This window comes from Taeniopygia guttata, chromosome 4, assembly GCF_048771995.1.
Source record: "Taeniopygia guttata chromosome 4, bTaeGut7.mat, whole genome shotgun sequence".
NCBI lineage: Eukaryota > Metazoa > Chordata > Aves > Passeriformes > Estrildidae > Taeniopygia > Taeniopygia guttata.
In genome coordinates, this window is record NC_133028.1 from 44,741,786 (window position 1) to 44,767,211 (window position 25,426).

General features: G+C 41.9%; 1 protein-coding gene across 3 annotated transcripts; it reads right to left on the reverse strand.

Annotated features, from left to right (window-relative positions):
* Positions 1 to 1,492: 1,492 nt before the first annotated feature.
* Positions 1,493 to 25,426, reverse strand: LOC100223548 (transmembrane serine protease 11E). Of its 3 annotated transcripts, XM_072928507.1 has the most exons (11): positions 25,376 to 25,426; positions 17,502 to 17,603; positions 9,487 to 9,610; positions 8,153 to 8,268; positions 7,662 to 7,729; positions 7,041 to 7,204; positions 5,639 to 5,677; positions 4,385 to 4,565; positions 3,901 to 4,166; positions 2,872 to 3,014; positions 1,493 to 2,496 (listed from the first exon to the last, which is right to left on the reverse strand). In XM_072928507.1, exons 1-11 carry the CDS (start codon positions 25,409 to 25,411, stop codon positions 2,335 to 2,337), a joined length of 1,401 nt encoding a protein of 466 aa, XP_072784608.1. In that variant the 5' UTR covers positions 25,412 to 25,426; the 3' UTR covers positions 1,493 to 2,334. The 3 variants fall into 3 exon arrangements, with proteins under 3 accessions (XP_072784608.1, XP_030127427.4, XP_072784607.1); XM_030271567.4 differs by lacking the exon at positions 25,376 to 25,426 and having other exon boundaries at positions 17,492 to 17,621; XM_072928506.1 differs by lacking the exon at positions 25,376 to 25,426 and having other exon boundaries at positions 7,041 to 7,141; positions 17,492 to 17,603.

The window sequence follows — 25,426 nt, forward strand, 5'->3', positions numbered from 1 at the left end:
AACTGGAAAGTTCACAGATTCAAAAGAAATTTTTTTGATATCTACTTATCTATTCTGGGAAATCAGTGAGATAGTTGGTATTTGCAATCCTAAAAAGTGAAGTGTGCAGGTTACAATGAAATCCAGCAGATGGAGAATCCATTATGTCCTTTGAAAACCTAAGCCTAAAGTGCTTTGAAAACTGAAAATCCACAGTATTTTGTAATGATATCTATGAAGAAAAGTATAAAATTTCATTTACCATCCTGGCAAGACAAGTGCTACAACCAAGAAAAAAATTTAATATATATTTGTCATATATCAGTTTTAAGCTTCCTCTAACAAGCAATATATGTCAAAGACTTGTTCAGCTGAAGAGGCCGAAATTAAATTTGTTGGGCTCAGACCTATGGAACCAGTCCAACAGTGTTTATTCCCTATGTAGAAATTAAACCACCAAGTTTGCTTCTGAAGCTCACAACATTCCACCAGAAAAGTTCCTGGAGGGGGGAAAAAAAAATCAAGTGCCAGGTATACACAAGTATAGAACACACAACAGCTGCAGACCTGTGGGCTTCCAACTATTCCAGTTCCTCCAGTGAGGCTCTAGAAAAACATCGTTCTCTGGACTGACAAACAGATCACAGGATATGTAATCAGAATACTTCTGTTATCACTGCTCTGGAGGGATCACTGCTCTATTTGGGCAGCACTGGCAGCAAGCTGCAGAGTCCAGAGGGGATCCCTGAAATGCCATTGACTTTGCCAGCTGACTGGAGCTCAACTTGAGCAACACTCTGATCCTAAGACTATAACCACTGAGGGCCTGTTTCCCCCAGCCCTTCTAACTAAGAGCATACTGAAAGCCTGCTGTTTGCCTTTTCTAGCCTAGCAGAAGGTTCTTTCTTGCTTGCCATGCTGGACCAGCTCTGAATCTTGGCAATGTGGCTAGTATCTCCTCTCCTGAGTTCTTTCTGTTCTGACCACAGAGGGAGAAAAGAGCAGTTGAGTGGCTCATTATCCAGCAATTAAGTCCACAGCACTTGCTGCTGTTAATATCGGGATCCACATGAAGTTGGAAAGCTTGCTGACACACCAAGGAGAACATCCCCACTAAGAATAGGTGTGTTCTGCTGCTGGGCTGTAGATAGCATTGGATATTTACCTGGCTGACAGAAACATGGGCTCCTGAAAGCATGAAGCCAGAGAAAATATGAGGTTTGTGTGGCTGAGATCAAATGAGTCAGCTACAGTCTGGCAATGCAACAAAGGCAATTCTTACTTCCTGTGAGAAGAGAGAGCTCTGTACATAAGATTTCTGGGTCTGTCAGAAGTTCTGTCCTGGTCTGAAGGACAGGGACATTTCCACTAATGCAAAAGCTTTTTTTTTTTTTTTTAACAGGATACAGCTAAACTATGAAGACTTGAGAACTTGAGAACAGCATTCACAAGAATAAGAAGTTTGAGGAGGTTTTTCTGACGAAGGTCATACAAAGATTGTTTCAATCATCCATCCTGCACAAAAGGCAAAGGATTTTTATTGAGAAAAATACAGTCTGGAAAGATAAAAATGGAAATTAATTCAGCCAAATATTGTGCTATGACAACAAATTGGTATGAACATAAAGTGGTTTTTGGTCTTAAGTCCAGTAATCACTCCCCTGGCAAATGCTGTGGTAGAGACTGTTATATGAAGCGATGAGTAGGCATACATTCACTTGTTCAATGAAGGTGGACACAAGCTGGTGTTTTCCACTAATTTCCTTCTCAGGCAAGAAAAAGTTCTCCATTCACTTAATTAATAGTCCAATGTGATATTAGGAACCAGGACTTCTCTAAGCCATTTTCCATTCTTCATTATAGGGCACTCCCTGGAATGATGCAGGAGAAAGCTCTCAGAAGTACAGCAGCCTTGGAGTCAGGGCCTGGATTGTATCTTTTCTATGGATAGATGGGGCCTTGAGAGCACACAGCAAATGGATGGGTCAGGTTTCAGTTATAGCTTGTCTTGGATGCTGGTAGATGATTGTTTGGGCTCAAACACTTTGCTTGGGTATAAAAGCTGGAGCCAAGGCATGTGGCCATGAAGAAAAAAGGGTCAATATATTGCATATAGATGAAGGCAGTTGTCCCTCTGACAGACTACTTCCTGAACAAACAAATGTCACATGGATCAAGTCCGTTCCTGTCTGTCTGTAGGCCAAACCAATTTTAAGTCCTAGACTTCTCCAAGCTTACAGGTACTTTATACATGACCACAAGCTAAGCCAGCAGCTGCTTAGAGAGTGACCACAGAGCAGAATGTGTCAGAGGAATAGCTGTACACAGCCCACAAAACTTAACCTGCTCCAGGTTTCAGATGCCCGTTTTGGAGCGGATCCAGTTTCGATAGTAAGTCACTCGTGTGTATACTCCTGGTTTATTTCGCTTGCCACAATCATCTCCCCAGCTCACTATTCCCACAAGATACCAGATTCCTCTGGAATTTGCTTGTACCAGCGGCCCACCGGAGTCACCCTAAGGAGAAAAATGTCAACAGACAGAAAAAAAGTAAATGGCCATGAATACAAATTCTCAAATTCTTCTGTTGCAACTGGCAGGTATTTTTCTGTAGACCTCAGCTGCAATTCAAGTTTCACACAAGACAGAGGTTCACAGTCTATCTCTAATTCACACCCTCACATCTGCATTTTCTCACTTGTGCATTGTATATAAACTTTGTGCAAACTGAAGTGCAGATTCCAGCATATGAGCCTTGAAGCTCTTCATTTGTATCTATCAAGTTCTTGAAACTCATAAACTTAGGATTGCCCAAAGTACATTTTATTTCTAGAAAACATCACCTTCCACCCCACCTATTTCCTTTTTGCTGCTACCAATAAGGAGACTTACCTGGCAAGCATCCACCTGCCCCTCCAAGTATCCAGCACACAACATTCCAGCTGTTATAGCTCCATTGTACACTTGTTTCGTATTACAAACCTCAGTATTTATAATTCTCACTTCTGCTTGTCGAAGCTGATTAACACTATAGCCTAGAAGGAGAAGTGGCATTAGAATTTGCAGACAGGGTAAGCAACATAAAAAACTCAATGATTAGGAGTAGCCAAATTTTCCTGCCACTTTTCTACCATCACAGGCAAATTAGGGCACTAACCAGAAAACATCTCGGGATTAAGAAAGTCAATCCTTCCCATTGCCAAAGTCCTTCACTTGTTCCCAAACATAACTCCTATTGATCATTCATCATCACCAGATGCTCTTTAGCGTAATGGACAAATGGATTTTTGTACATATTTCAGTGCTGCATTCAGCTGTAGGCTACATGGTATGTCCTTGCTATCATTGAAAAGACCCATCTGGTTAATTGCAGCATAGCTTTGGGCAATCACTACTCATCCCAAGGGTCTCCCATGAAACACAACCTATACAGGTCAGTGGCTCTCACAAGCAGATTTATAGTCCCATCCTCTCTAACCTCAACAACACAGACTAATTTGAAAGAAGCTCACACAAATCACTGGATTAGGCCTCACTTATGACCAAAGTGAGAAAAAGTGAATAAAATTGTCTTGGTGCATCTATAAAAAATCTGACTAGCAAAAGAACTCATGTCAGAACTAAACCCAGAGGGACTGGAGAACCAAATGTATTCAATCAGTGCTGTGTGTACAGCAACTAAGAAAAACTGCTCATAAATCCTGTAAGGCTAACCTTCAGGATCTTCCCCCCTCCGTTTCCAATCCACTGACCAAGCCAGAAAAAAAAGCAGCCAACTAAGTCCAAAGGTATTTCACTGGGACATGTGCCTATTAAACACCAAGTCTAAGGAACTCAAAATAAACAAAAAACCCCATAAAACTAACATCAGTCTTCTCAGGCACACATGTGACAGGGCACAGGGAGGCAAGAGACACGCACCATCATTCTCCAAAGCTCCCCAGCCAGTGACAAAACAGGAAGTGTTGTCTCGGAAAACATGAGATGCTTCGGGAAGGCAGACACTGTGCACGTCACTTGTGAACTCAATAGGAGAGGCGAGTTCCACAACAGCCACGTCATATTCATGATCAAGGAGAACGTCACCGTATCCCTCATGAACAATAATTCTCCGGACAAATTTTTTCTGTTTTGGAGGTCTCAGCAGAATTCCAAAGCTGGCAGTCCACCTCCGAGGATCTCTTACTCTGTAAGATGTTTGAGGTTATGCCAGAGCCACACAAAACATAACTAAGGGAGCTTATGTCTCTATTTAAGCATCAAAAAGCAGTGTGACCAGGTTTGCCAAAGGGGAAGAGTAAAATTTCATTATCTTTCAGCAGACACAGATACTAGAGGGTCACAAAAAGTCAGAGCAACCAAGAGTCCTAAGGCCTGTAGGATCAGAGAGGTGCTGATGACCTACCCTTTAAAGCAGTGGGCTGCAGTCACCAGCCAGGTGTTACTGATGATTGATGCCCCACAGCGATGGGTCCCATCGAGCTGAATGCTCGCCTGCCACGGCCATTCTCCCTCCCGTGCACGCTGCCCGTCAGTTATTCTTTCCACTCCTGTGAAGGAGAATGCCTGTCTTCGTATTCCACAGCCTGTCAGAGAAAAGGCAGCTCTGCTTTAGCTGATTGAAGGCCCTCATGGCTGCAGGCACAGGTGTTAACAAGCCAGGAGTCTCCATCAAGAGACAGCCTTCACCTAAAGCAGGGAAGCCAAGTGCCATGGTCACAAGCGTCTCGGGATGCATGCAGGGTAAGCAAAGAAGTTTGGTAGAGGAGTCATTACTTTTTCATTAAGCCAATTTTCAGATACACAAGCCCATATGAATTCCCATGGGACCTGAAGGCTGTGTATCTGAGACACTGAAAGAAAAGGGATTTTGTCAGGTCACCTCCAGATTAGCCTTGGCAGCAACAAAAAAATAGTGTCCTCTTCCCAACAATTTACTTACAGCCACCGTGCCAACAATCAGGTATTACCCAGCTGAACAAAGTTAGATTCAAACCAGTTAATTCTCAGAGGCCATTTGAAGATGGAAAGCTAAGGTGCAAAGTCTTCAAGAGCATGCAGTGTACTGATGGAGTGCTCTGGGAAGGTACATAACGCTGTCTCCCAGTTTCCAGAAGAGCTCTAAGACCTCAAGGGGGAGCACTACAGGAGGACTGAGAACTTGCCACTCTCCAGGGTTGGGTCACTGCCTTGCCCTAAGTGTGGACACCTCTTCTCCCTCTCCCACCCTCCAGCTTTTCCTTAAAGTTTAGGTCAAATCTGACAGACATCTATTGCCAAACCTTTCTACAGGGAGGAGGGGGGTGGAGGGAAAATGATTTTTGAAGGATTCCAGCAAGAATCATGGCCCACAGCAAAACTGCAGTCCTTCTGCAAACTTGCTAACAGCAGCTCACTACATGCCCCTACTTCCAACAACCAACATTAAAGCAACTGCTTCCCACCACCAAGCCAGAATGCTTGATTCTACAAATGTAGAGAGCCAGCAAGACTGCAAGAAAATGAGCTGAAGTCTCCCCTGGCTCATGCACTGTCTACTGTTCTAATCTCTGCAACAAATTCTATTTTCAACTTGTATCATGAAAGTATAAGGATTTTGTAAGTACAGAACCTCCAGCACTATGCCCCTGGATCTTTACTATAAAGCATTTATACTTACAGTTGTTTAAAAGGTTATCTCCCTTTTCCTTGTTCAACTCTGGAATGAAAAGCAAAGACCACAGTAAGTTTATATCATATGCTATGTGATCCAGCCCAGACTCCCTCCCTGTACCCAGGAAACACAAAGTAAGTGGCTTGCATTGCTGCCTGGAGTGATAGTACAAGAAGTAGTAAATTGCTTTGTTGGAGAAGTTCAGCTAAGCCTCTGTTCCTCACTGAAAGGCCACAGGATGCACCTTTCTTGCCTTAGTTCAGAGCTAACAAAAACAGCAGATGACTGCAAGTGGGTCCAAGCTACATCTACATGTACAATGTGCACAGCCACCAGCAAATGCCTACAGGCCTTTGTTCAGGTTTAGTGTGACAAGGTGGCCAGATGAGTCTTCACAAGTCCTCAGGGCTGGAATTGTCTGAAGGTAAACTGCAACATTTCTAATTTCTTTCCTACAAAAACCCCTCTGTCAGCGTCAGATAGAAATCCACAACGGATTCATGAGAGAGAATTACTGCCCAGTGATCCTCAGGATCCTGTTAGACACTTGCTGCAGAAAATCTGTCAAATGACAAAGGAAATGGCAGAGGATAGAAAAGGAAACCACCTCAGCCCTGCATTTTTAATAGCTTGAGAGCTCTGCATTTCAGTGCCTGGTTATAAAGGTTCTTATTCAATTTACTGTATGTCTTAAAGTTGTTTGTGAACCCCAGATCAAAAAGTTGGTCCTTTTTTTATGAATTGAGGGGGACTATCTCATTCAACACAACTAGGTCACACTGGGAAAGCCTCTGATGCACGGAGAAGAGCTCACACCGGTTTAGTTCTTTCCATGCTCTGTCTTCCAACTTCCCAGGCTGTCAGCCTAACAGACAATTTTGAGAAGGCAAAAAAAGAAAACAAGAATAGCCCATAGTTCCATACTAAGGTGTGGCAAGCACATTCTTCTCTCTCTCAGGATTTTTCATAGAGAAACACAGAGGAAAGAAAAAGAAAACAATTTCTATTTCTGCTCCTTGTTTTCCCATGTGGAATGTGTTTGGAGAATTGTTTACCCGGAGTGAGTGCTTGATTGGATGCTGGTGAGGATTGTTTGAGCCTGATGGCCAATCCAATCCACCTGTGTCTGGACTCTCGCAAGAGGATCACGAGTCTTGAGTTAGTTAGATATGGCAGTCAGAAAAAGTAGGTATGTAGTTTTAGTATATCCTTTATATAGTATATTAATGTATTATAGTATAGTTATAATAAAGAAATCATCCAGCCTCCTGAACTGGAGTCAGACATCATAATTTCTTCCCAACGGGTTCACCTGCATTTATAATACTAAGGTGAAACTCATTAAGCTGCGAACAGCAAAGTGTGAGGAACAAATTCCAAGCTGAAAACACAAACATAAGGCACTTGCCTGTGAGTCTAATGGAAGACTGGTCAACATTCAGGTCCATCGAGGTTGCTTTCAGCCTTCTGAGTAACACACGGTTGACTTGACCCCAGGTCGTTGCTTCACTGTCAGCAGAGGGAAATTTAAATACCAGAACAACAGATGCAATCACTCCAACAGGATCTGGGCTACAAACCAACAAAAACAAATGGTGTCGTTCTCTTTGCCTACTAATGCTCCTGGTTCTGCTTTTTACTGCCTGCCTTCTTTATACGAGAACAGGTCTGGTCTGCACAGATGTCCAGAACAAATGGCATGGCTGTGCTCAAGTAAACAAAGATGATGACATGTCAGCAGGGAGCAAAAGCTTCTTGCTATGACAGTGATCAGAGGGAATTTTCTGGGAACATTTAGGGAAAGGGTAATCAATCTGCAGAAGTATAGGGCCAAACTTCTCTTCCTTGCTGACCTCTAAAGGTAACTGAATCCTCAGTGTTTTGAGCACTAGAGGACAGCAAAAACCAGACAAGGCTTAGTCACCTTGCTGGTGTAACCCAAGCAACCAGGAGTGCTCTGTATCGTCATCAAGTAGGAAGAAAAGTATTTAGTATATCCCTGCTTATTCCTGGCCTTCACATTACTTACCTTAGACTGACCACGTGGGACTTGATGTATCTTTTACTTAGAAAGGACCCCCTGAATACTTCAGATATCTGTTAAAAAAAAGAGTGTGTTAAAATACACCTGCAATAAGTACATGCTTTTACAATATAACAGTCTCATGAGCCTCTGAAACACATGAAAATGACTTCAGATCTCCACCTCTACACCAAAGCTACCACTAAATTTCCATCAGGGACTGCAGATCCAAAATAAACAGCTGAGTTGGCTGATTTCACTATTCATTCTGCTCTGTGCTTGCCAGTTCCACCACAGGGCTGAGGAGCAGACAGCACCTGTGCTTTTCATCTGCATGTGCAAAGTCAGCTATGCATCTTTAACCCACAACAGCAAGGTGTGTAAGGTAAGGCCAGCCATGTGAGGATGAGGCACAATCACCTCTGACTATTTTAAATTACACATTTGCAGAACTCTTCAGCATAGGTCAGGTGTAAGCAGAGAAGCTTTTATTTTACCACGGTTTCAATATCTTCACTTAGGTTCCTGAATTCATCTGTAGTTTGCTTTTCATGCTGAGGATTATACTTGACATTGGTGATTAGGAAAGATGCATTGTAATATCTGTCTTGATCTACAGAGGAGAAAAAGAAGGAAAGGTAGCTGATCATCTTTAGTACAATTCAAAGATGCACAATATCTCACAGAACATGGCACAAGCAAGGCTCCCTGGCCCTGGCAATGATCCTGTCAACAGTGAAATTACAGCTTTAGCAGTACTTTGGTAAAAGGGGGACCATCCTGTTGTTCCATGGACCATCTAGGGGCTCATTTCTTCTTTGACAACCATCCCAAGGAGCTCCAAATTACACCCACTACATTTCCCTAGGGTCCATCTTCTTGGTGGCCTAAAGTGAGCATAGCACGAGATAAAGGAGCCCTTCCAACTCAGCCACATCCCCTCCTCCCCAGCTGCACTCTGGCACATTCCTTTCCCTCAGAGAGGCATGTGGGGCAGAGCTGTTTGTGTCTGTTCAGTGTTAATTTTAAAATCTAATTCTTGGGTGTGTGGAAGAGAGGGGCCCTGTAACACAGAGCTGGCAAAAAGCAATGCTGAGCTGTAGCTCTGCCACTGTTCCTTCTGGTGTCCTAGTGCAAGCCACAGCCTCATCGAGTCTTGGCGAGCTGAGATGGCCACATGATTAATTCCATTCTAGCAGGAAAGCATTTAAAAAAACTCACACTGCTATCTCAAAGACTGGGAATGAAATTACTCAACTTCATTCATGAGGCAAGTGACTGGGAATGTAATTAATTGTCTTCAAGTCATGAGCCAAGATGGCTGGACTTGGTGATGTTAAAGATCTTTTCCAACTTGAATGCTTCTATGATCTGCTACTGAAACTGGGCTCTTGGCAGCCAGAACTGAGTCCTGACCTCTGAAAACCTAAAGCTCTGCCCTCTCTCTTTCTGGAATATTCTCAGCTAGAGGAGCCAGGTTGAGTTTCTGCAAAAACCCACTAAAGACTAAGCTTACTATGCATCCTCTGGCTTATACAGAAGAATGTTCTCCTTTTGTCAGTCAGTGGAGACACTGGATACCAGTGGAAACACCAAGGCAAGAAGCAAAAGGAGGGTTAAAACTGAAATCCCTGCTTCAAATAAAGCATATTTCAAGTATTCTTACAGGTCTTCAGATCAATCTAGTTCTCAAATAGCATTTAGAAAGTTCTCATATGAGTTTTATACCAGGGGCAAATTGCATGCCTAAATCATAAGGCAGGACCACAGTAGCAAGTGAAACACAACAGATTACTGAAAGCTTGTCACAACAAAATAGCAGGGCACTTACCGTGGCACAAAAGAAATGTAATCAAGCCAATGATGAGGGCTAAGCCTACTATCACTGCCACAACAATGACTGCGATCTTCCATGGCTCTAAGCGCCTTCCTGCTCTGTCCATCTGGGTCACTGCCTGTATTGAAGAAAACAACATGGAGAAATTCAACTCTAGTACAAAGACAATAGCTCATCCAGAATCATATCTGGCACAGCTTAGCTCAGCTGAAAAACTCCACAGAATGAAGCAGGTTGGGAAGGACCTCTGGACTCTGAGGGCCTGACAGTTTAAACTAAGCCCCATTAAAGTAGGTTGCTCCAGACCTTGTCCAGTCAAGATTTTAGTATCTCCAAGGAGAAAGATAACTCAGTCTCCCAAGATCTCTGGTCCAGTCACTGCCCATCCTCATGGCAAAAGCTTTTCCTTTATATTTAGTCAGAATTTCCTGTGTTCTAACTTGCCTCTGTTGCCTCACATACACCCAAAGAAAAAGTGCAGGGAACTGCTAGTAGAGACAACTTCACTTCAAGAAATTTATTTCAGGTGCAGCTGACTGCCCACATAGGCACTTAAACTGAATATAAATTTAATAATTCATGACTGACAAAATAACCTTCGCCCCAAGGATATTCTAGGCAACCAGAGATGCGCTTAGGTAGTTATTGTATTTGGTTCTATTTAGTTGGTATGAGTCGTAACATTTATTGGGTTCATTTATTTAGGTTTGGTTTACTGAGGGTTTGGGGCTCCAAAGCCACACATATACTGAACACAACCACATCCTGTCTCTTCCCAGACACCTATAGAGAAAGAGGTACTTGTGTGTAAATGTGACACGGCAACAAGATTCAGCGTGCCGTGAAAGCCACACTCTCTGAAAGCCACAAGGAGACCAGTAAAATGATTGAGAACTTGACCCACACATGGACAGAGGCACAGAAGAGATTTTCCTCCACTTATGTCCTCCAGTGCAGCATTAAGCAACAGAACATTAGGAAAACTGCATTTTTGTGCACACCCTCGGTAGCTTTATTGTAGGGTGATGCAAAACCCGATGCACGATTATTAGAGATCCCAAATAATTCCGCACCACACCATGTGGTAATTGCCACACCACATACTGAGTCTCTGCACCATGGTCTGCATTAGTACATGCTGTCAGAAAAACACCTGAGATAATCTCTCAGATATCCTGGAGAGACAAATGGCAGCAGCCAGCCCTCAGGAGGAGGATGGCTGGCTACTTACACCCCTGATCCATGCTTGTATTGCTGTGAACCAGACATGCTTAACAGTTTTCTACTTTTCAGACCTATGGCACAGCCATCTCTGAGCAAAATCTGAGAAGATGCAGGCAGGAAGAGGAAGAAAAGCAGGCAGAGAGAATAAGTGTTTGCAGGTTTTCTGACTACAAGGTAGAAAAGAAGAAATCACAGTGAAAGCAGAGCAGGGTAACAGCAGAATCTCCATCTCAGGAAATGAGCTGAATGGGCAGATAAGCAGTAAAGGTAAGATTCTGGTGCACAAATCCAAGCAGCAAAAGGCAGCGCAGTGGTGAGAAGGAGGATGGTGTTATATCCTCTGCTCTGACAGGGAGAAAACCAAGTAAAGCCACAAGCAAGAAATGGCAAGAAAAACACTAGTTCTGAGCTTTTCGGAACAGAAATAAATAAAATAAATAAATAAATAAATAAAAAGCCCCCCGCCCCCCCCTCAAAAAAAAAAAAAAGCCAACAACAAGATAGCACTACAAAGAAAGGAGATAAGAGATCTGCAGGCACCAAGGGTTTATTCAGGAAGAGACAAGGAAGAAAATCTTGGTTTTGGCTAGTGGGAGGGGGCAAATTTTTTGCCCATTCAAAGAGGTGGCATACTGGAAAGAAAATGTTAAAATAGAGGAGATTCAGCCAGCATCACAGCTGCAGGTAGTCACAAGCAGCAGCTTAGTGTTACCAAAACATACAGGACAGGTGACCAAGATCAAGTCTTCTCCTTCAGAGTCACATGCTATGGAGAGAGCCAGTACTTCTCCTGCTGCTGCTCCTACTTTACTGGGGCGAGTTCTGCTCTCGCAGTGCACAGCCCAAGTTTTCCCCCACCAGACTGGCTCAGTTTCCTGATGTCAAGGCTGTAGGGCAGTTTATAGGAGTCTGAAAACCCAGGCTGGCCGAGATAACTCCTTTGCAAACTACAAGTTGCAATAAGCACGTTAACACCCACTAGAACTCAACTGGCTCCACTAGGGCTTTGACTTCTCACCATCTAGACTTGTGCTGTATACACTGTCCATCAGCTCTAAGGGTTTAGCAGAAAAAGAGATTCAGATAAAAACCTAAAGCCAGTGGAACTGTTCTGCCTCAGTTTCTTCAATACACTGCAGACTTCCATGAAGCACTCCCATACCGATCTCACAGCATTTCCCAGTCCCAGGGAATTGCAACATATCTCATGGGCAGTCAGTTATTACCCTTGAGGGCAAGCCTCTTGGCTAATCAGAACAGCCCACTATGGCAACATGCTTCTGACCCTCCTCAGTAGCCACATCTCATGCTTGAAAGAGGCAGCTTTTGCATCTCACTTTGCTCTCCTCACTGGAGAGCTTTTGTTTCCAGCCTGAGCCCCTCCCATCCATCTCAATTAGACTGATTCCCTGTCCTACAGCCGTACCCACCCCAAAGGCTTCCACCTGAATGGCAATTAGAGGCAATCCCTCCACTGCTCATGGCACATAGAACACACAGCATAGCCCTGGCAGTGTAAGGCTGACTTTGCAGATACTGAGGCAAGTGTGCTCTTGGATCGTAAACACTGCATTTTGTGAACTGAATCCAGACAGATTTCCTCAAAACATGGCCTTATGTCAAAGCTACAAAGTTTAAGATTAAAAAACCGGAGCATCTCCTTGCCTGTGGGACTCATGCTCTCACAAGCAGCGCTGTCTTTCCAGCCATGTCTCTATTTCCTTTTTGTGCAAATACCAGCTACAGCCACAAACACACTCCTTTTTCCTCCAACATTTCAGAGGTGCTTGTTCTCCACAAGTCACACAGAATTGTAAAGGGAAACAGAAACATTAGGAAGTGCTGTAGTGCTGAGGGAAATGGAAATATGGGAGATAAGGAATAAAGCCCTATGCCACTTCTGATACTGATTTCACGTAACATTTTTTTTAAGGAAGAGGTTTAAAGCATTCATATCATAGAATCATAGAATGGTTTGTATTGGAATGGACTCTTAAAAATCATCTAGTTCCAACACCCTTGCCATAGGCAGGAACACTTTGCACTTGACAAGGTTGCTCAGAGCCCCACCAATGGGGACCCACCATGGCCCCAGTGTGGCCATGAACACTTCCAGCCAAGGATGGGGCATCCACAACTTTTCTGGGAAACCTGTTCAAGTGCCTCACCACCTTCACAGTGAATAATTTCTTCACAATATCTCCCACAAGTCTCCTCTTCTCCAGGCTGAACAGTCACAATTCTCTCAAGTCTGTCTTCACAGGAGAGCTGTTCCAGACCTCTGATTATCTTCACAACCCTCCTCTGGCCTTGCTCCAAAAGGTCCATGTCCTTCCTATGTTCAGCTTGTCCAGAGCTGGATGAGTACTCCAGCACTCTGCAAGAGCAGAGTAGAATCACCTCCCTCAAACTGCTGGCCACAGTTCTTTGGAAGCAGCCCAGCTTACAGTTGGCTTTCGAGGTTGTGAGTGCACATTGCTGGGTCGTGTTGAGCTTTTCATCCACCAACACCCACGAGGTGTCAACCAACATCCACATACAAGTAATTAATTTGCATATAGGATATACAAATTAAAGTGGAAATATCTCTTCAAAACTGAAACACTTCCATCCCTTTAGCAGGATGTTTTTGACTTCCATCTTGCTAAGTAACAGAATAGGGAAAAAAAAAAAAAAAAAAAGCCTTTTATAATGGCAGCACCAAGATTCATCAACTCCCACAGTGTACAGTTAACCAGTATCCTTCAACTGTAATGTCTGTGTGTGGGACCCAGCTCAGTAGCCTCCATGTTTTGCAGTTTGTTTGTTTTTTTTTTTTCTATTTTGTCTCACAGCTAGGCATGCCTAGCTCTGCTGAGACAGAGGCTAGGATGGTTACTGAGAGACAGCTCAGGTTATATCCAGTTCATTATGCATACACATTACACCTCCAGTCAGCTCTTCACTCCCCTAGCCTTTTGTGCTACGGTGCCACAGAGGGCAGGACTACCAGAATAACCACCTTGACAGGGATTCCTGTGCTTGGGACATCCTACTCCATAGTTATATAATTTAGTGGCAGGTGGATCCCCCTGTTTAGGAATTAGATATGGTCTTCTCCGCACTCTAGTAACCAAGCAAATTCTGCTCCACCCAGTGATACTCAGTGGTGAGAGAAACACTGATTCTCTGCAGTGCTGATGAAAGCCTTCCACCATGGATACAACCTTTCTTTCTTCCTGTAGCAAAGAGACATTGCTTAACAGACAAGCATTCTCCTGAGAAGATTCCAAATACCACGGCTGTCTGGTGTTTTGCACAGCCTCACGTTTCTTGTTTCCTTATATCACAGGCTTTGACTTTTTTTACTGCCCAAACTCCAGTAAGTTGCAAATTAACTCTTAGCAGGGCCACACCAGTGCATTCACCCTCTAGCATGAATGAGATAACTCAAATTCCACAGGAGCAAACCCTAACAAGAGATCAGACCCAGACATCATCAGGAGAGCTCAAAGGCCAAGTCCTCTCTGCTCTTAAAACCACCAGCTTGTGGTCTATATCTGGCGGCTTTCAGTCTGCATTGAATAGAAGTTTCAAGCCCAAGATCCTACAGTTCAGTACAGACCTGCTTATCTTGGCAATACTATCGTGAACATTAAACCTCCTCCAGCAATCCGTGTTCTCATTTAAAATATGCGTCATTCACAAGGGGCCCAAGATAATCCATGAAGACAGCAGCATCTCTAAAGTTCATATCACAGCTAATTGGGGTTGGGAAGAGCAAACTCTTAAATCTCCTAGCTTACACACCTTGGCTCTGAAACAAAAAATGTGATCACTAAAACATTATTCTGTACTGGGAAAAAAAAAATCCAAAAGCATTATTCTGAAAATAGATCTATTTTAATATAATTAAGTATTTAAAATGCACTAAAGTTGTGTTTAGAAAGAGATATATTAAATCAAACCTCCATACAAGATATTTTAATAAGTGAAATACAGCAAGAAATAAAGAAACATTAATAGTTATTGACATATTATGAAGAAGAGTTATACCAAAATTTTACAGAGCTAAAATTGGTCTTCCTTGTGAATCCAATGAGAAAGCACATAGGATTTCAGGTTGGACTTCTGATCAGCCCCAAATGAATTCTCTACCTTTGAATTTGGAACATTTACCCAAAAGTGAAAGACAAGCAAAATACATAGGTGACAAGCTGGTTTTCCTCTTATCCTGTAACCAAAATTCCTAAAAGGTTACTATATTCATTCACAATGCAAGTGATGCAAGTTCAGCTCCCACCTCTGCCTGACAGGGTTTGATTCACTATATTGAGATTATTCATTTCTTCTGGTTGAGTTACTGTTTGTTATCAAAAGCTTCATCAAGAGCAATACCGGAAAACTGATCAGACAAGAAAAGAAAGTGCAACTTTATCATGTGGCCCTAGTCACCCAATTTCTGGATGAGCAGGGAACAGCTACCCTGTTCTGCTTTACAGATTTCCCCTTGATATTTTTTGGCTTCTTAAGACCTCATAGCAACCCAAACTAGATTTGCTTTTAGATTAGTCCAAACCATGTTTTCTTGTACCAGCTCTTTACTGAAAGTGTTTTGCCACGTTCCACATAGAAAAAAACAACTTCTGTGATCTGCTGCTGTCTTCTTAGAATATATTTATTATTATATTTTTTATTATTGTACCACTGCCAACTGATAATCCAGTATTTTCAGAATAGCTAGTGGCAGAGTTTGGGTGGCACATCTGATGGGGAGGGTCTCTCCACATTTATAGTCATGACCAGTTTTCTGAGCCAATGGATTCAGGTGTATGCCTACAATCATTCTTCCTAGAAATAGGACCTTTCACAAGACAACTGAACAGACTAATCTGCTGGCCTGGTGAGCATGATTTAAAAATCCAGACTAGGTCTCTGGAGCCATCTACCTTGGCAGGGTGATTGGGGATGGCAGCAAATGGGATATATCTGGCTAGGAGGCTTATAGAAAAAGCACAGGGCCTCAAAGCAAGACTTGCTGATTTCACCCCCACCTTTACCACAAACAACCACACCAACCTGGCACTTCTCCTGTGCCCTCATGGCATACTCAGGACACGCACGTCTAAAAGAATGGGACAACAACCTCAGCTGCTGTGAGAACTGAAACAGAAGAAGCTGGTGCCTGCCTAAGTACTGCCAGACCCTTGTTTGGATGAGGCCAGTTACCTGTTGCCTACCAGTCTCAATTACTCAATATTTGATATCTCCTAAAGCATTCTGATACAATGAAAGACTTCCAAACATTGAAGGTATCTGCTGAGGGAAATGAAGTGTGCGTTTTTCTATGCGTCATACTAAATCAGCTTGATCTCCCCACACCCTTGAACAGCCCACAAAAACAGTAGGTGCTGCATGCCACCTCTCTGCAGATAAAGCATCAGTAATGTATTTGCCACTTACTAATTGAGCTCCTCCCCTTAACCATCCAATTTTACCGAGGTCTTGCTGCTTCCCCAGACCACAGTTCAGCTGGGTAAAGACAACTGCTCCAAACCCAGCTCTTGTCATTTGCTTCAAGATTCAAGGGTAGCATTCAGTCTTTGGGACGTCCTAACTCAGAGCTCCCCAGCAACTATATCCATGATGCCAAAATGCTGCTCATACAGGCTTTCCTGGTAATCCAATCACCTCTGCAATCAGCACAAAAGGTTTGCTGTTCCTTACTCTCTCATCCATTTTGCGTACAACTGTTTGGAAGTTTTGAGCTCTTTATTCATTAGGATAGAGGTACCTCCTATACCACTACACCAGTCTGGGGATGTAACTGTAATGCCAAGGACTGATATTCTTTTATCACTTATTTGTCTTTCTACAGCTGACTGCCACAGCAAACCTCTTGAGACTCTCACGTTCTGAAACAAGCTTCAGCAGAAGTAGGAGGACTACTCACTACATAAAGACTTAAAATTTGCATGAACACTGAGAGGCCATCTCATTGTAAAGAAAATGTTAAGTACATGGCCACTGACTGCAATCAGTTTAGGATAAATTTCTGTAACTTTAACATCATCTTTACCTCTCAGATTTCCCCTTCCAGCTGTGTTGGTCATAGACAAGTATCTGTTAGTTTGGCAGTCACAGATTATAGCAGTAGATCTCTGCTTTCCAGCCCTCAAAAATAGCTCTGCCTGTATCTTTTTGTCCTTCTTTGATTTCTTGAAATCTGCTTTAAAAGCAAGACACCACACGAGCAGTTACTGTCTCTGTTTGATTTTCACTCCAACACAGGGTGGGCAAAATGGCCAGGTGCCAGATTTGGTGTGTTTCCAAGCTGATTCTGCACAGATTAACACTTCACTGGCTGCATATAAAGTCTATTAAAATAATCAAAAGCACAAGAAGCTACTTTTACCAACTGTAGTCTGCTTGTCCTCTCGTCCAGCAGTTGTGCCTACAACACATTCTAACTGCACTAGCACGAATGGTATGTCAGTCAGTACAGTGTGAGATGACTCTCACCTGCCCACCACATAGGCCACCTTGATTTGCCATTCTGTGCTGTAGATGAGCTGGAGAATTCTCAGAAAACATGCATTTTGGGTGAGGAGAAAGGCTCACAGAATCAGAAGGATTACTGATGCATGAAAGGCAGATGAAAACAGAAGCAAGCTCAGAACTAGTGTCATTCTCCCCACACCCTCAGTGGAAGCTCAAACTGCCCTATAAATCTACACATGGTGCAGCCATGCTGCCCAAAATACCAAGAAGCAAGCCAAAAGTTTGTGGCACTCACCTCTGCCTACCACTGAGAGGTCAGCAAGAAGCTCTTCTCTCTGGGAGATCCACCGTCCCGAGCACCACAACACACTGTGCAGCATCTCAGCATAGACTTGAGGCTTTATCTCCTGAATTAAGAAAGAAAGGAGTCATAGGCAAGTCAGAACAAACAAGTCCAGCAAGTCTCAGTGACAGAGGCTTACCCAGTAGCATGATTCCTCCCCTAAAACAATAACAATACACTTCTTTCATCACACCTTTCATCCAGGAATCCCGAAGCCTTTTCAGAGCATTAGTTACACCCTGCAACACCCCAAATCAGAAGAGCCATGAAAATTTTGCAAGGATGCAGAGTTTATTTCCTTCTTTGGTATAATTAAGAACAAATCAGAAATCGTGGGAAAGACCAGTGCAGAAAATTTGCATGTTCAGGAGACAATGTTCAGTCCTAGGCTAGGTATGGAGCTGACAAACTGATGCAGAATCAAAGGTATGTGCCTCTTAACTCCCTTGAACTTCCTTGAAATTGGTCATTTAGCCAGAAAAGAATCCGTCCTCATAACAACAGCTAAATTCAATTTTTTCATTCTTCTTTAACTCTTTAGATGATAATTTTAATCTTGGTCACCTAACTACACATAGACTTCTGTCCTGAAAAAATTCTGCTGTGTCATAAAAGTTTGTGATATAAATATTTTCAGGTTGTAAATAAGAAGTTCTACTTGTGCTAGTGACAGCAAGTTAGCTGGCGAACAATCCACAAGCTCAAACTTGTTTCTGAACCTTTGAGTTTTCTCAGTACCACTAAACTTACTAGAAGATGTATGTGACCACATAGCCTGACACACAGATTTGTTTCAGAAGGACAATAAAGAAGACAGACCTCACAAGGAGATACACGAGTGGCACACATTTTCTTCCGTCTACTGCAATAAACTTTCTAACCTCTAGGGACTCATTTCCTCCACCTTAATGACCTCCATTTGACCCCTCTGCAGCTCAGGGATCACCAGCTTAGTAACACGCTGATGCAAATACATCTTACATGGCTGGAGCTCTTCCTGCCACCTTACATCAAGTCCATTGCCAAGTAACAGGAAGACTGCCTTTGGAGAATGTCAGCTTCTTTTGAATGAAGCATAAGCTAAAGATAAACCTCAGCTTCTTGTAATTTGGATTCAATGTCTCAGCATAATTTGTTACAAAAGATGACAAATACTGTTGTTAATGACACATTTGATGTAATTGCTTCTCAATTCTTTGACTGGAAGCTGCATTGCCATCCCATATAGGAACACCTGAGTCAGTCCAGATGTGCAAGCGAAATGCAGTCAGAAGCCTAGCTAGAGGGTGACAATTTCCAGGGTAAAGTATCAAGTGTCACATGATTACATGACCTGTGCATAGGTGATGCAAAGACATTAATTCCAGGTATCCCATGATCCTCAGACATAAGAGTTCTGCCTCGTGACTTGATTGTGCCATAACTGGAAGAATGTACAACACAGAGCCTTCATGGCAATCCTTGTAGAGTCTCACCTGCAGGGAAAAAAAACCTATTGCTGCTTAAAGAAAGAGGTTAAACTGAGGATGCTTTTTTAGGGCACTGAAAAGCTCCTCCAGGCTTGATTTCATGGCAGGAATGCACTAAACTGCTAAATAATGTGAAAATCCTGGTCAACAGTCCCCTCTCTATGCAAGGTGCCTGAGTTTCTTCTTTTACTGGCAGTAACTCCTCGCATCAAAAAGCTCATATGAGAAAAAGGGACAGACAACAGCCACAAGCGGTTCCATTGCCAGATACCAAACAGGTTTGACTCCTGATGCTGGAGACAGTCTTCTTATGTACGCTTTTCTGCTACACTGCAACACTTAAAAAAAAAAAAAAAAAAAAAAAAAAAAAAAAGCTAGGAAATGCTGGGAAAGAGGCAGAGGTTGTAGCCCACCTGGGTGCCACACAAAATGAAGAGGAAAGATAGATCAAACCCCCCCACCAGAATCCAACTGATGAGGAGACAAAGTTTCAATTATTGGTTATAGCAATGGAGTAAGGAAGTGAGGCTCAGGATCACCAGAGACTGGGGAGCTTCTAGAGTGGATTAAAAACCCAGCAAAGGATGAACAAATTTCTGCTTAAAGTGAGAGGGAAACAAGACCTGCACTTCACATCAGGAAGACTACACAGAAGCTTCAAACTAATGAGTAGAAAGCAGACTGGTGCACACAGGAAAGAAGGTATCCTGTTCTAAATCTCATGGTAGACACTGCAACCTCAAGCAAGAATGTGATAGAAATTACAGAAAAATAACATAGTTTAAAAAGTCTGATATGAAAAACATAGGGACTGAGAGCCAAAACCATGGTTTCCATGTTCCACAGGATTCTCCAACACATTGATGGCAGACCCAGAATGCTTACCCTAAAAAACGACTTGGACACTGCATGTATAAAGGAAACATGGTGGCAGGAAGGCAATGGAATGTGGAAATCCCAGGAACTATAATTCCAATTTTAATTACTCTGAAGTAAAATGTGACCCTTTTACATTGATCACTTAGACAATACTGGATTTCTGGAGGTTGTAAATAACTATTTCAGTAACAGGCAGCTAGGAAACCCACAAAATTGGAAGCAACTCCTGATTCAGTCCTGACCAGTTGAAACCATTATTTTATCATCTTTCTGTCTGAACTATATCAGCATCATATTCAGCATTTCTAAAGACACCCCAAACCAGATCAATTACTGACATGCTAGATTTCAAATACAGAAATTATATAAAATTATAAAAACCCCCTAAAAGAGGAACTTTAAAGTGCATCTTTTCTGGAGGCAGACCATTTCAAGAAATAATGTTAGTCTCAGAGCAAACGCATCCTGCCTGGTAAAAGAAAATAAAAAAGCCTTGAGGAAGACTAAAACCAAACATAATGGCATCTAAAAAACAACAAACCCATTTGGAATAAGTAAATAAAATAAATAAATGATAATGCTTTTTCTGAAGCCAGCTCACTATCATAGGAATCTCTGCTATATTCATAAATTGTCTGGAAAAAAAAAATACCAAAAAAATACCGAGATGATAATCATACAGTAACTGTCCAGTTATCACAGTACAAAGAAAAACTACAACATGCTGCAGAAACATAATTTTGAGATACCATATACCATTATGAACTTTGGAATTAAAAAGTATGAAGTGACACATATTTAAAAAATCCCCAGTCCTAACCATACCCCCTAGATGTCTGGAGTCAAATTATTATTCCCTTCAGAAATAAGACTGAGGCCATTTCCTATGAGAATATCAACTCAGAAGCAGTCAAAAAAAAAAAAAAAAAAAAAAAAAAAAAAAGGGAAACCCAAAAAGAATGCTAGAAACTACTTGTAAAGAGAACAGAAAACAAAGGAAACAAAGTTATATCCCAGTATTAATAAACATTATGCCTGCATCCTGACTATTGCATTAAATTCTGGTCCACTTGCCCATCTCAAAGTTTATACAGAGGAACAGGCAAAGAAAACAGAATAGCTGATCAAAGGAACAAAGTAGTTTCTATGTATGGGATGCTCAAATAGACAGGTTTGTACCACCTGACAAAGTGATAGAAAGGGATAGGGGTCTAGAGAGTACCATGTGAAGCAGTGAAAGTGATCAGGAAACCACTGTTCACAGTTTCTCCTCATACAATTACTTGGAGACTTCAAACAAGAGTGGCCAATTTAAAATAGGCTCAAGAAAATTCTGACATATAAAAAAGAGGTCAGGTATGTGACTCTTTGCTTCAGCGTACATAAAATATAAACTATTTTGCACATTCAAATGGAATAATCAGTTTTCTGGAAGAAAATGCCACATAGAGCTCTTAACGTGATGATTCAGCTTTGCGATCCAAGAATTTCCTGACTCATAAAACTGGAAGTTTAAAAAACACAGTCAGGAAGGACCATAATCTGACTGCTGTATCTCATATTCTCTAGGTGCCTTCCATTGATTACTCCACAAGAATCTAGTTAATTTAGCTGCCAGGCATTCCTTCATAACAATAACAAAGTATTATTAATCCTTTGATAGAACAACCAACAGACTGGAATCGATGTTTTCCCCATCTCTGTTCTGAGCAAAATGTGGTCTGACCCACCTGCCTTGACTAGGAGCCACAGGAGGGACATATTGGTGTATTTTCTTTTAGACAGCTGAGGAACCATGGCACACTTCAATTGGAAGGGTCCTACAGCGATCATTTAGCCTAACTGCCAGGAAGCTACAGGCACTCTGCTCTCAGCACCTGACAGCGCATTAGGCTCCAGGTACAGAGAGGTTTGTGCTCTGAAGCAACAGGCATTCCTGGCTACAGGCTCTTTGTGTGGTCTGCACCTGATGACACATCAGACTCCAGAAAGGGGCTGTGGCTGCCCAGTTTAGCTGGACAGAGTTTCTGATCTGAGAGAGCTTAAAGAAAAGCACCTGCACATGACCAAAATTTGCCACTTGTTCTTGAAATTCATTTCAGACATACAGTATTATTTTCTTAGATCCTCCCAAAATTTGTCAGGTGAGGTATGGTATACAACAGGCGCCCACCTGAAGTCAAGGCAGAAAGTTACTCTTTCTTTCATATGGGGACACTGAGAAAACATTAATGCATCAGTGATTGATAAGCCAAGTATGCTTTTCATCTTTTCTCCTCCAAAACTGTCCAGTTACCAAGACACCTGCCAAGGAAATAAAATCCTCTTTATTCATAAGAATTCTAAGTTAACATTAGAATAGAAAACTCCTGAAAGAATACTTGCATCTACAGAGGCTCCTGCCTGACAAATTCCTTTTCCTTCAAGAAAAAGTCAACACAGATACAACTCTTGAGGCACACACCTCACCACACCTTTGTAGACACAAGTTTAGAGAGTTCAGTCCTGGCACAGGACACTGCAACAAGTTGTAGTCTACAGCCACAGTTGGGAAAGAAAGAAAGGCTGCCTATGGGATGGGAAAACTGAAATGGAAAAGGTAAGATCTGTATAATTAATGTCACACAAAATATTGCAACGCAGATCTCTTGTTACCCATTACAAATGCAAGTCCAAATTCCATAGTTTATGGTTTTCCTCATGGTTGCACTCAAGTATCTTAGTTGAACAATAGCATATTAGCAGTATTTCAAATATTAAGCAAAAAATATATATTTTAAAATAATTATTTTAAAGCATTCAGGAAAGGTATATTCAAACTTCTGTGTGAGTTAAAAAAGAGTACACACCCTTTACAAATTGCCTTGTCGCTTAGTTTGAGTGCACTTTCACAAAAAGGAATATTCTATATCAGGCCCACACAAAAAAATAACTATTAAACCTTTCCTTTCTCAATTTACTGAGGGAATATCTTTCAATATGAAACTTTAGGAAACACAAGAAGTTTTCAATACATAAGGACCTTCACTCACATTTTGCTTTTTCACTTAGTCGCACCACGATAGCTGAGGCTGTCATCAGGTTGTGATTGATTACCAAGGCCAGAGGACTTGCTGCCAAGTTTATTTTTATTAACAGTCTGTTTAATTCAAGTCAAAATATGCTTGGAACTTGAAGCCTTCAATCCACCTTGGGAATCTGCTCTAGCCTGAATCTTGGTCTACCTGATATGTCCAAACCAGATCACCTTGCTGATGTCAAGTGCCTCTGAACATGAGAATCTATATAGCCCTCAAGCACAGTAACTGCAGGAACTGAAGCTGGAAGAAATTCAACACAAGGCTAGACTTTAAAAAAAAATTTAGTGGTGTCTGAGCAGGAACACCCTATGGTAGTAAGGTATATATGTCACTTAATTCTGGTTCGGTTGTTACAGAGAAAGAAGGAAATCCATGAAGGGACAGACATGACTAATTCCAGAGTAGGTTCACAGCTTTATCTTAACACCAAAGTTTCCTACAGGGTTTGGACAGGGCTTGGAGTTTCCCCATAAACAGCTCACTATCCTGTCTCATTCACAAATGCTTTGATACATTTAGTGTCACCTTCAGTGTCACCTAAATAATCCCACATCCTATGACTTCATTCTCTGTCCTTGCATAAATGATACAGTAAGCAAGCCATAAGCAAACAAAGGTAACTGCTGTTTCAGCCTTTGAAAAGGCACTTGATAACTTCCTCCTTTTAGAACACTGCTTTGACTTGTCCCTAGCAAAACAGTAACAGGATAGCTTGCTTTGCTACAAATTGTATCAGCACAATCTACAAAATAGCCAGGATTCTGCTCAGCAGCAGCCAGCACCAATAGCTTGTGTAGAAGCTGGGTATCACTTACAGCACAGCTTATAGCACAACAGAACTTAAATATTCAGCTGTCCTTTTTTACTGCTGTAGCATGAACTTAATTGAACTCATGTACTGCAAAGCTAGTGGATACAGAAGTAATTTTTTACGTCTGTGAACCTTCACTTTTTTTTCCATTTGTTCTGCTTCCTTTGAGCCCTTAAGAACAAACCGTACAGTTTCACCCAAGGCTCTGAGTCAGGCAGCATTTAATCAGTCTCTCATTTAGGATAATCCTAAAAAAAACTCTCCTCCTTATTAAATTACTGTGTAGAAATTTTTCTGTTTGGAGCCTCCTGCTGCCTTGTAAGTCTCTTCCCTAATTGAGAAATGAACATTATTCAGAACTGCCCTGACTTGCAGAATGCTAAAGAATTGTCTTAAACACTAATCCATTAACAAGATCCTGCTCTACTAATGTGTCACAAGAATTGCTTCAGCAACCCTTGTGGCTCCTCCCCATCATGTTTGCCAGGACAGCTCTCGTTTTCTTCCATAAGCATTGTTGAGACATGGACATGCCCACAGTGCATACCATCACCATAGTATTAAACCTCTCCTTGGGCAGTCCATGAAACACAGAGAAGCAAGAACAATCAGCTGCTGCTGTAATGAATTGCCTGGGTAGGACTTAGTGCAACAACAGAAACTGATAGGCTCAGTTGGATGACTCAAATCATCTTCAGATGATTTCATCTTCACCCAGCACAGAGCTGTGCTAATACCCACTAGCTGAAGATTTCTTCCCATTACTTCAGGGATGACTATTCACGTACAGGCAGTAACACATGCTTGGAGACTAAGTTGCAAGTCTTGTTAAAGGCAAAATAAAAAAGGGGAGAAGAACAGGGCTATTAACAAAAATATCTCTCCTAAGAATTTGGTTTTGGATTTACACACATCTCTAAGGGATGAAAGATTACTCCAAAGAGCAAAGTAAATTGGTATTTGTGTGTTCTGTTCAACACAACTGCTAGTTACTAACTTACAAAGCTAGTGTTAAGAAGAGATATTTAATTAACTTATTCCTATTGTGAACGATGAAATTAACAACCTGTCCATGAAGGGACAAAAATATTTTCAGGTTGTCATTAGTCTGTATGAAGAAGACACAAGGAAATGGAAGTGGGTATGATCTTGAGCAAAGTTCTAGTTTCTAAATCAGGAAAGGGAAAGTATCGGTGAGATTCTCATCAGTAACATGAGACTCGAATATGCTGGAAATTAAACCTTGAAGCACTTCTGTATGTAGGCTGAGGCTGCTACAAATTACAAAGGACTAAACCCAGCTAAACAAAGGGGGGGGGGGGAAATCTCAGAAATTTATATTATTCTCATCCATCCAGAAAAGAGCAAAGAAAAATAAAGTCTACAGCAACAAATAAAGAAATACCAGTGCTAGAACTCCTGGAGAGCAAAAAGGAACAGCTCTTCAGGATTAACCAGTGGATCCTTCAGTCTCATAGATTCAGAAACCTTCCTACCACACTGAAGGCCAAGTCACAGACCCACTACAGAGACACCAGATCAGGGAACACAGAGCAAAGACACCATACAAGTAAGTACCAACACATGAGTCACACACCCCCATGACCTGTTGCATCTCATTGCTCCAGTCCATGCTGTGCAGAAGTGC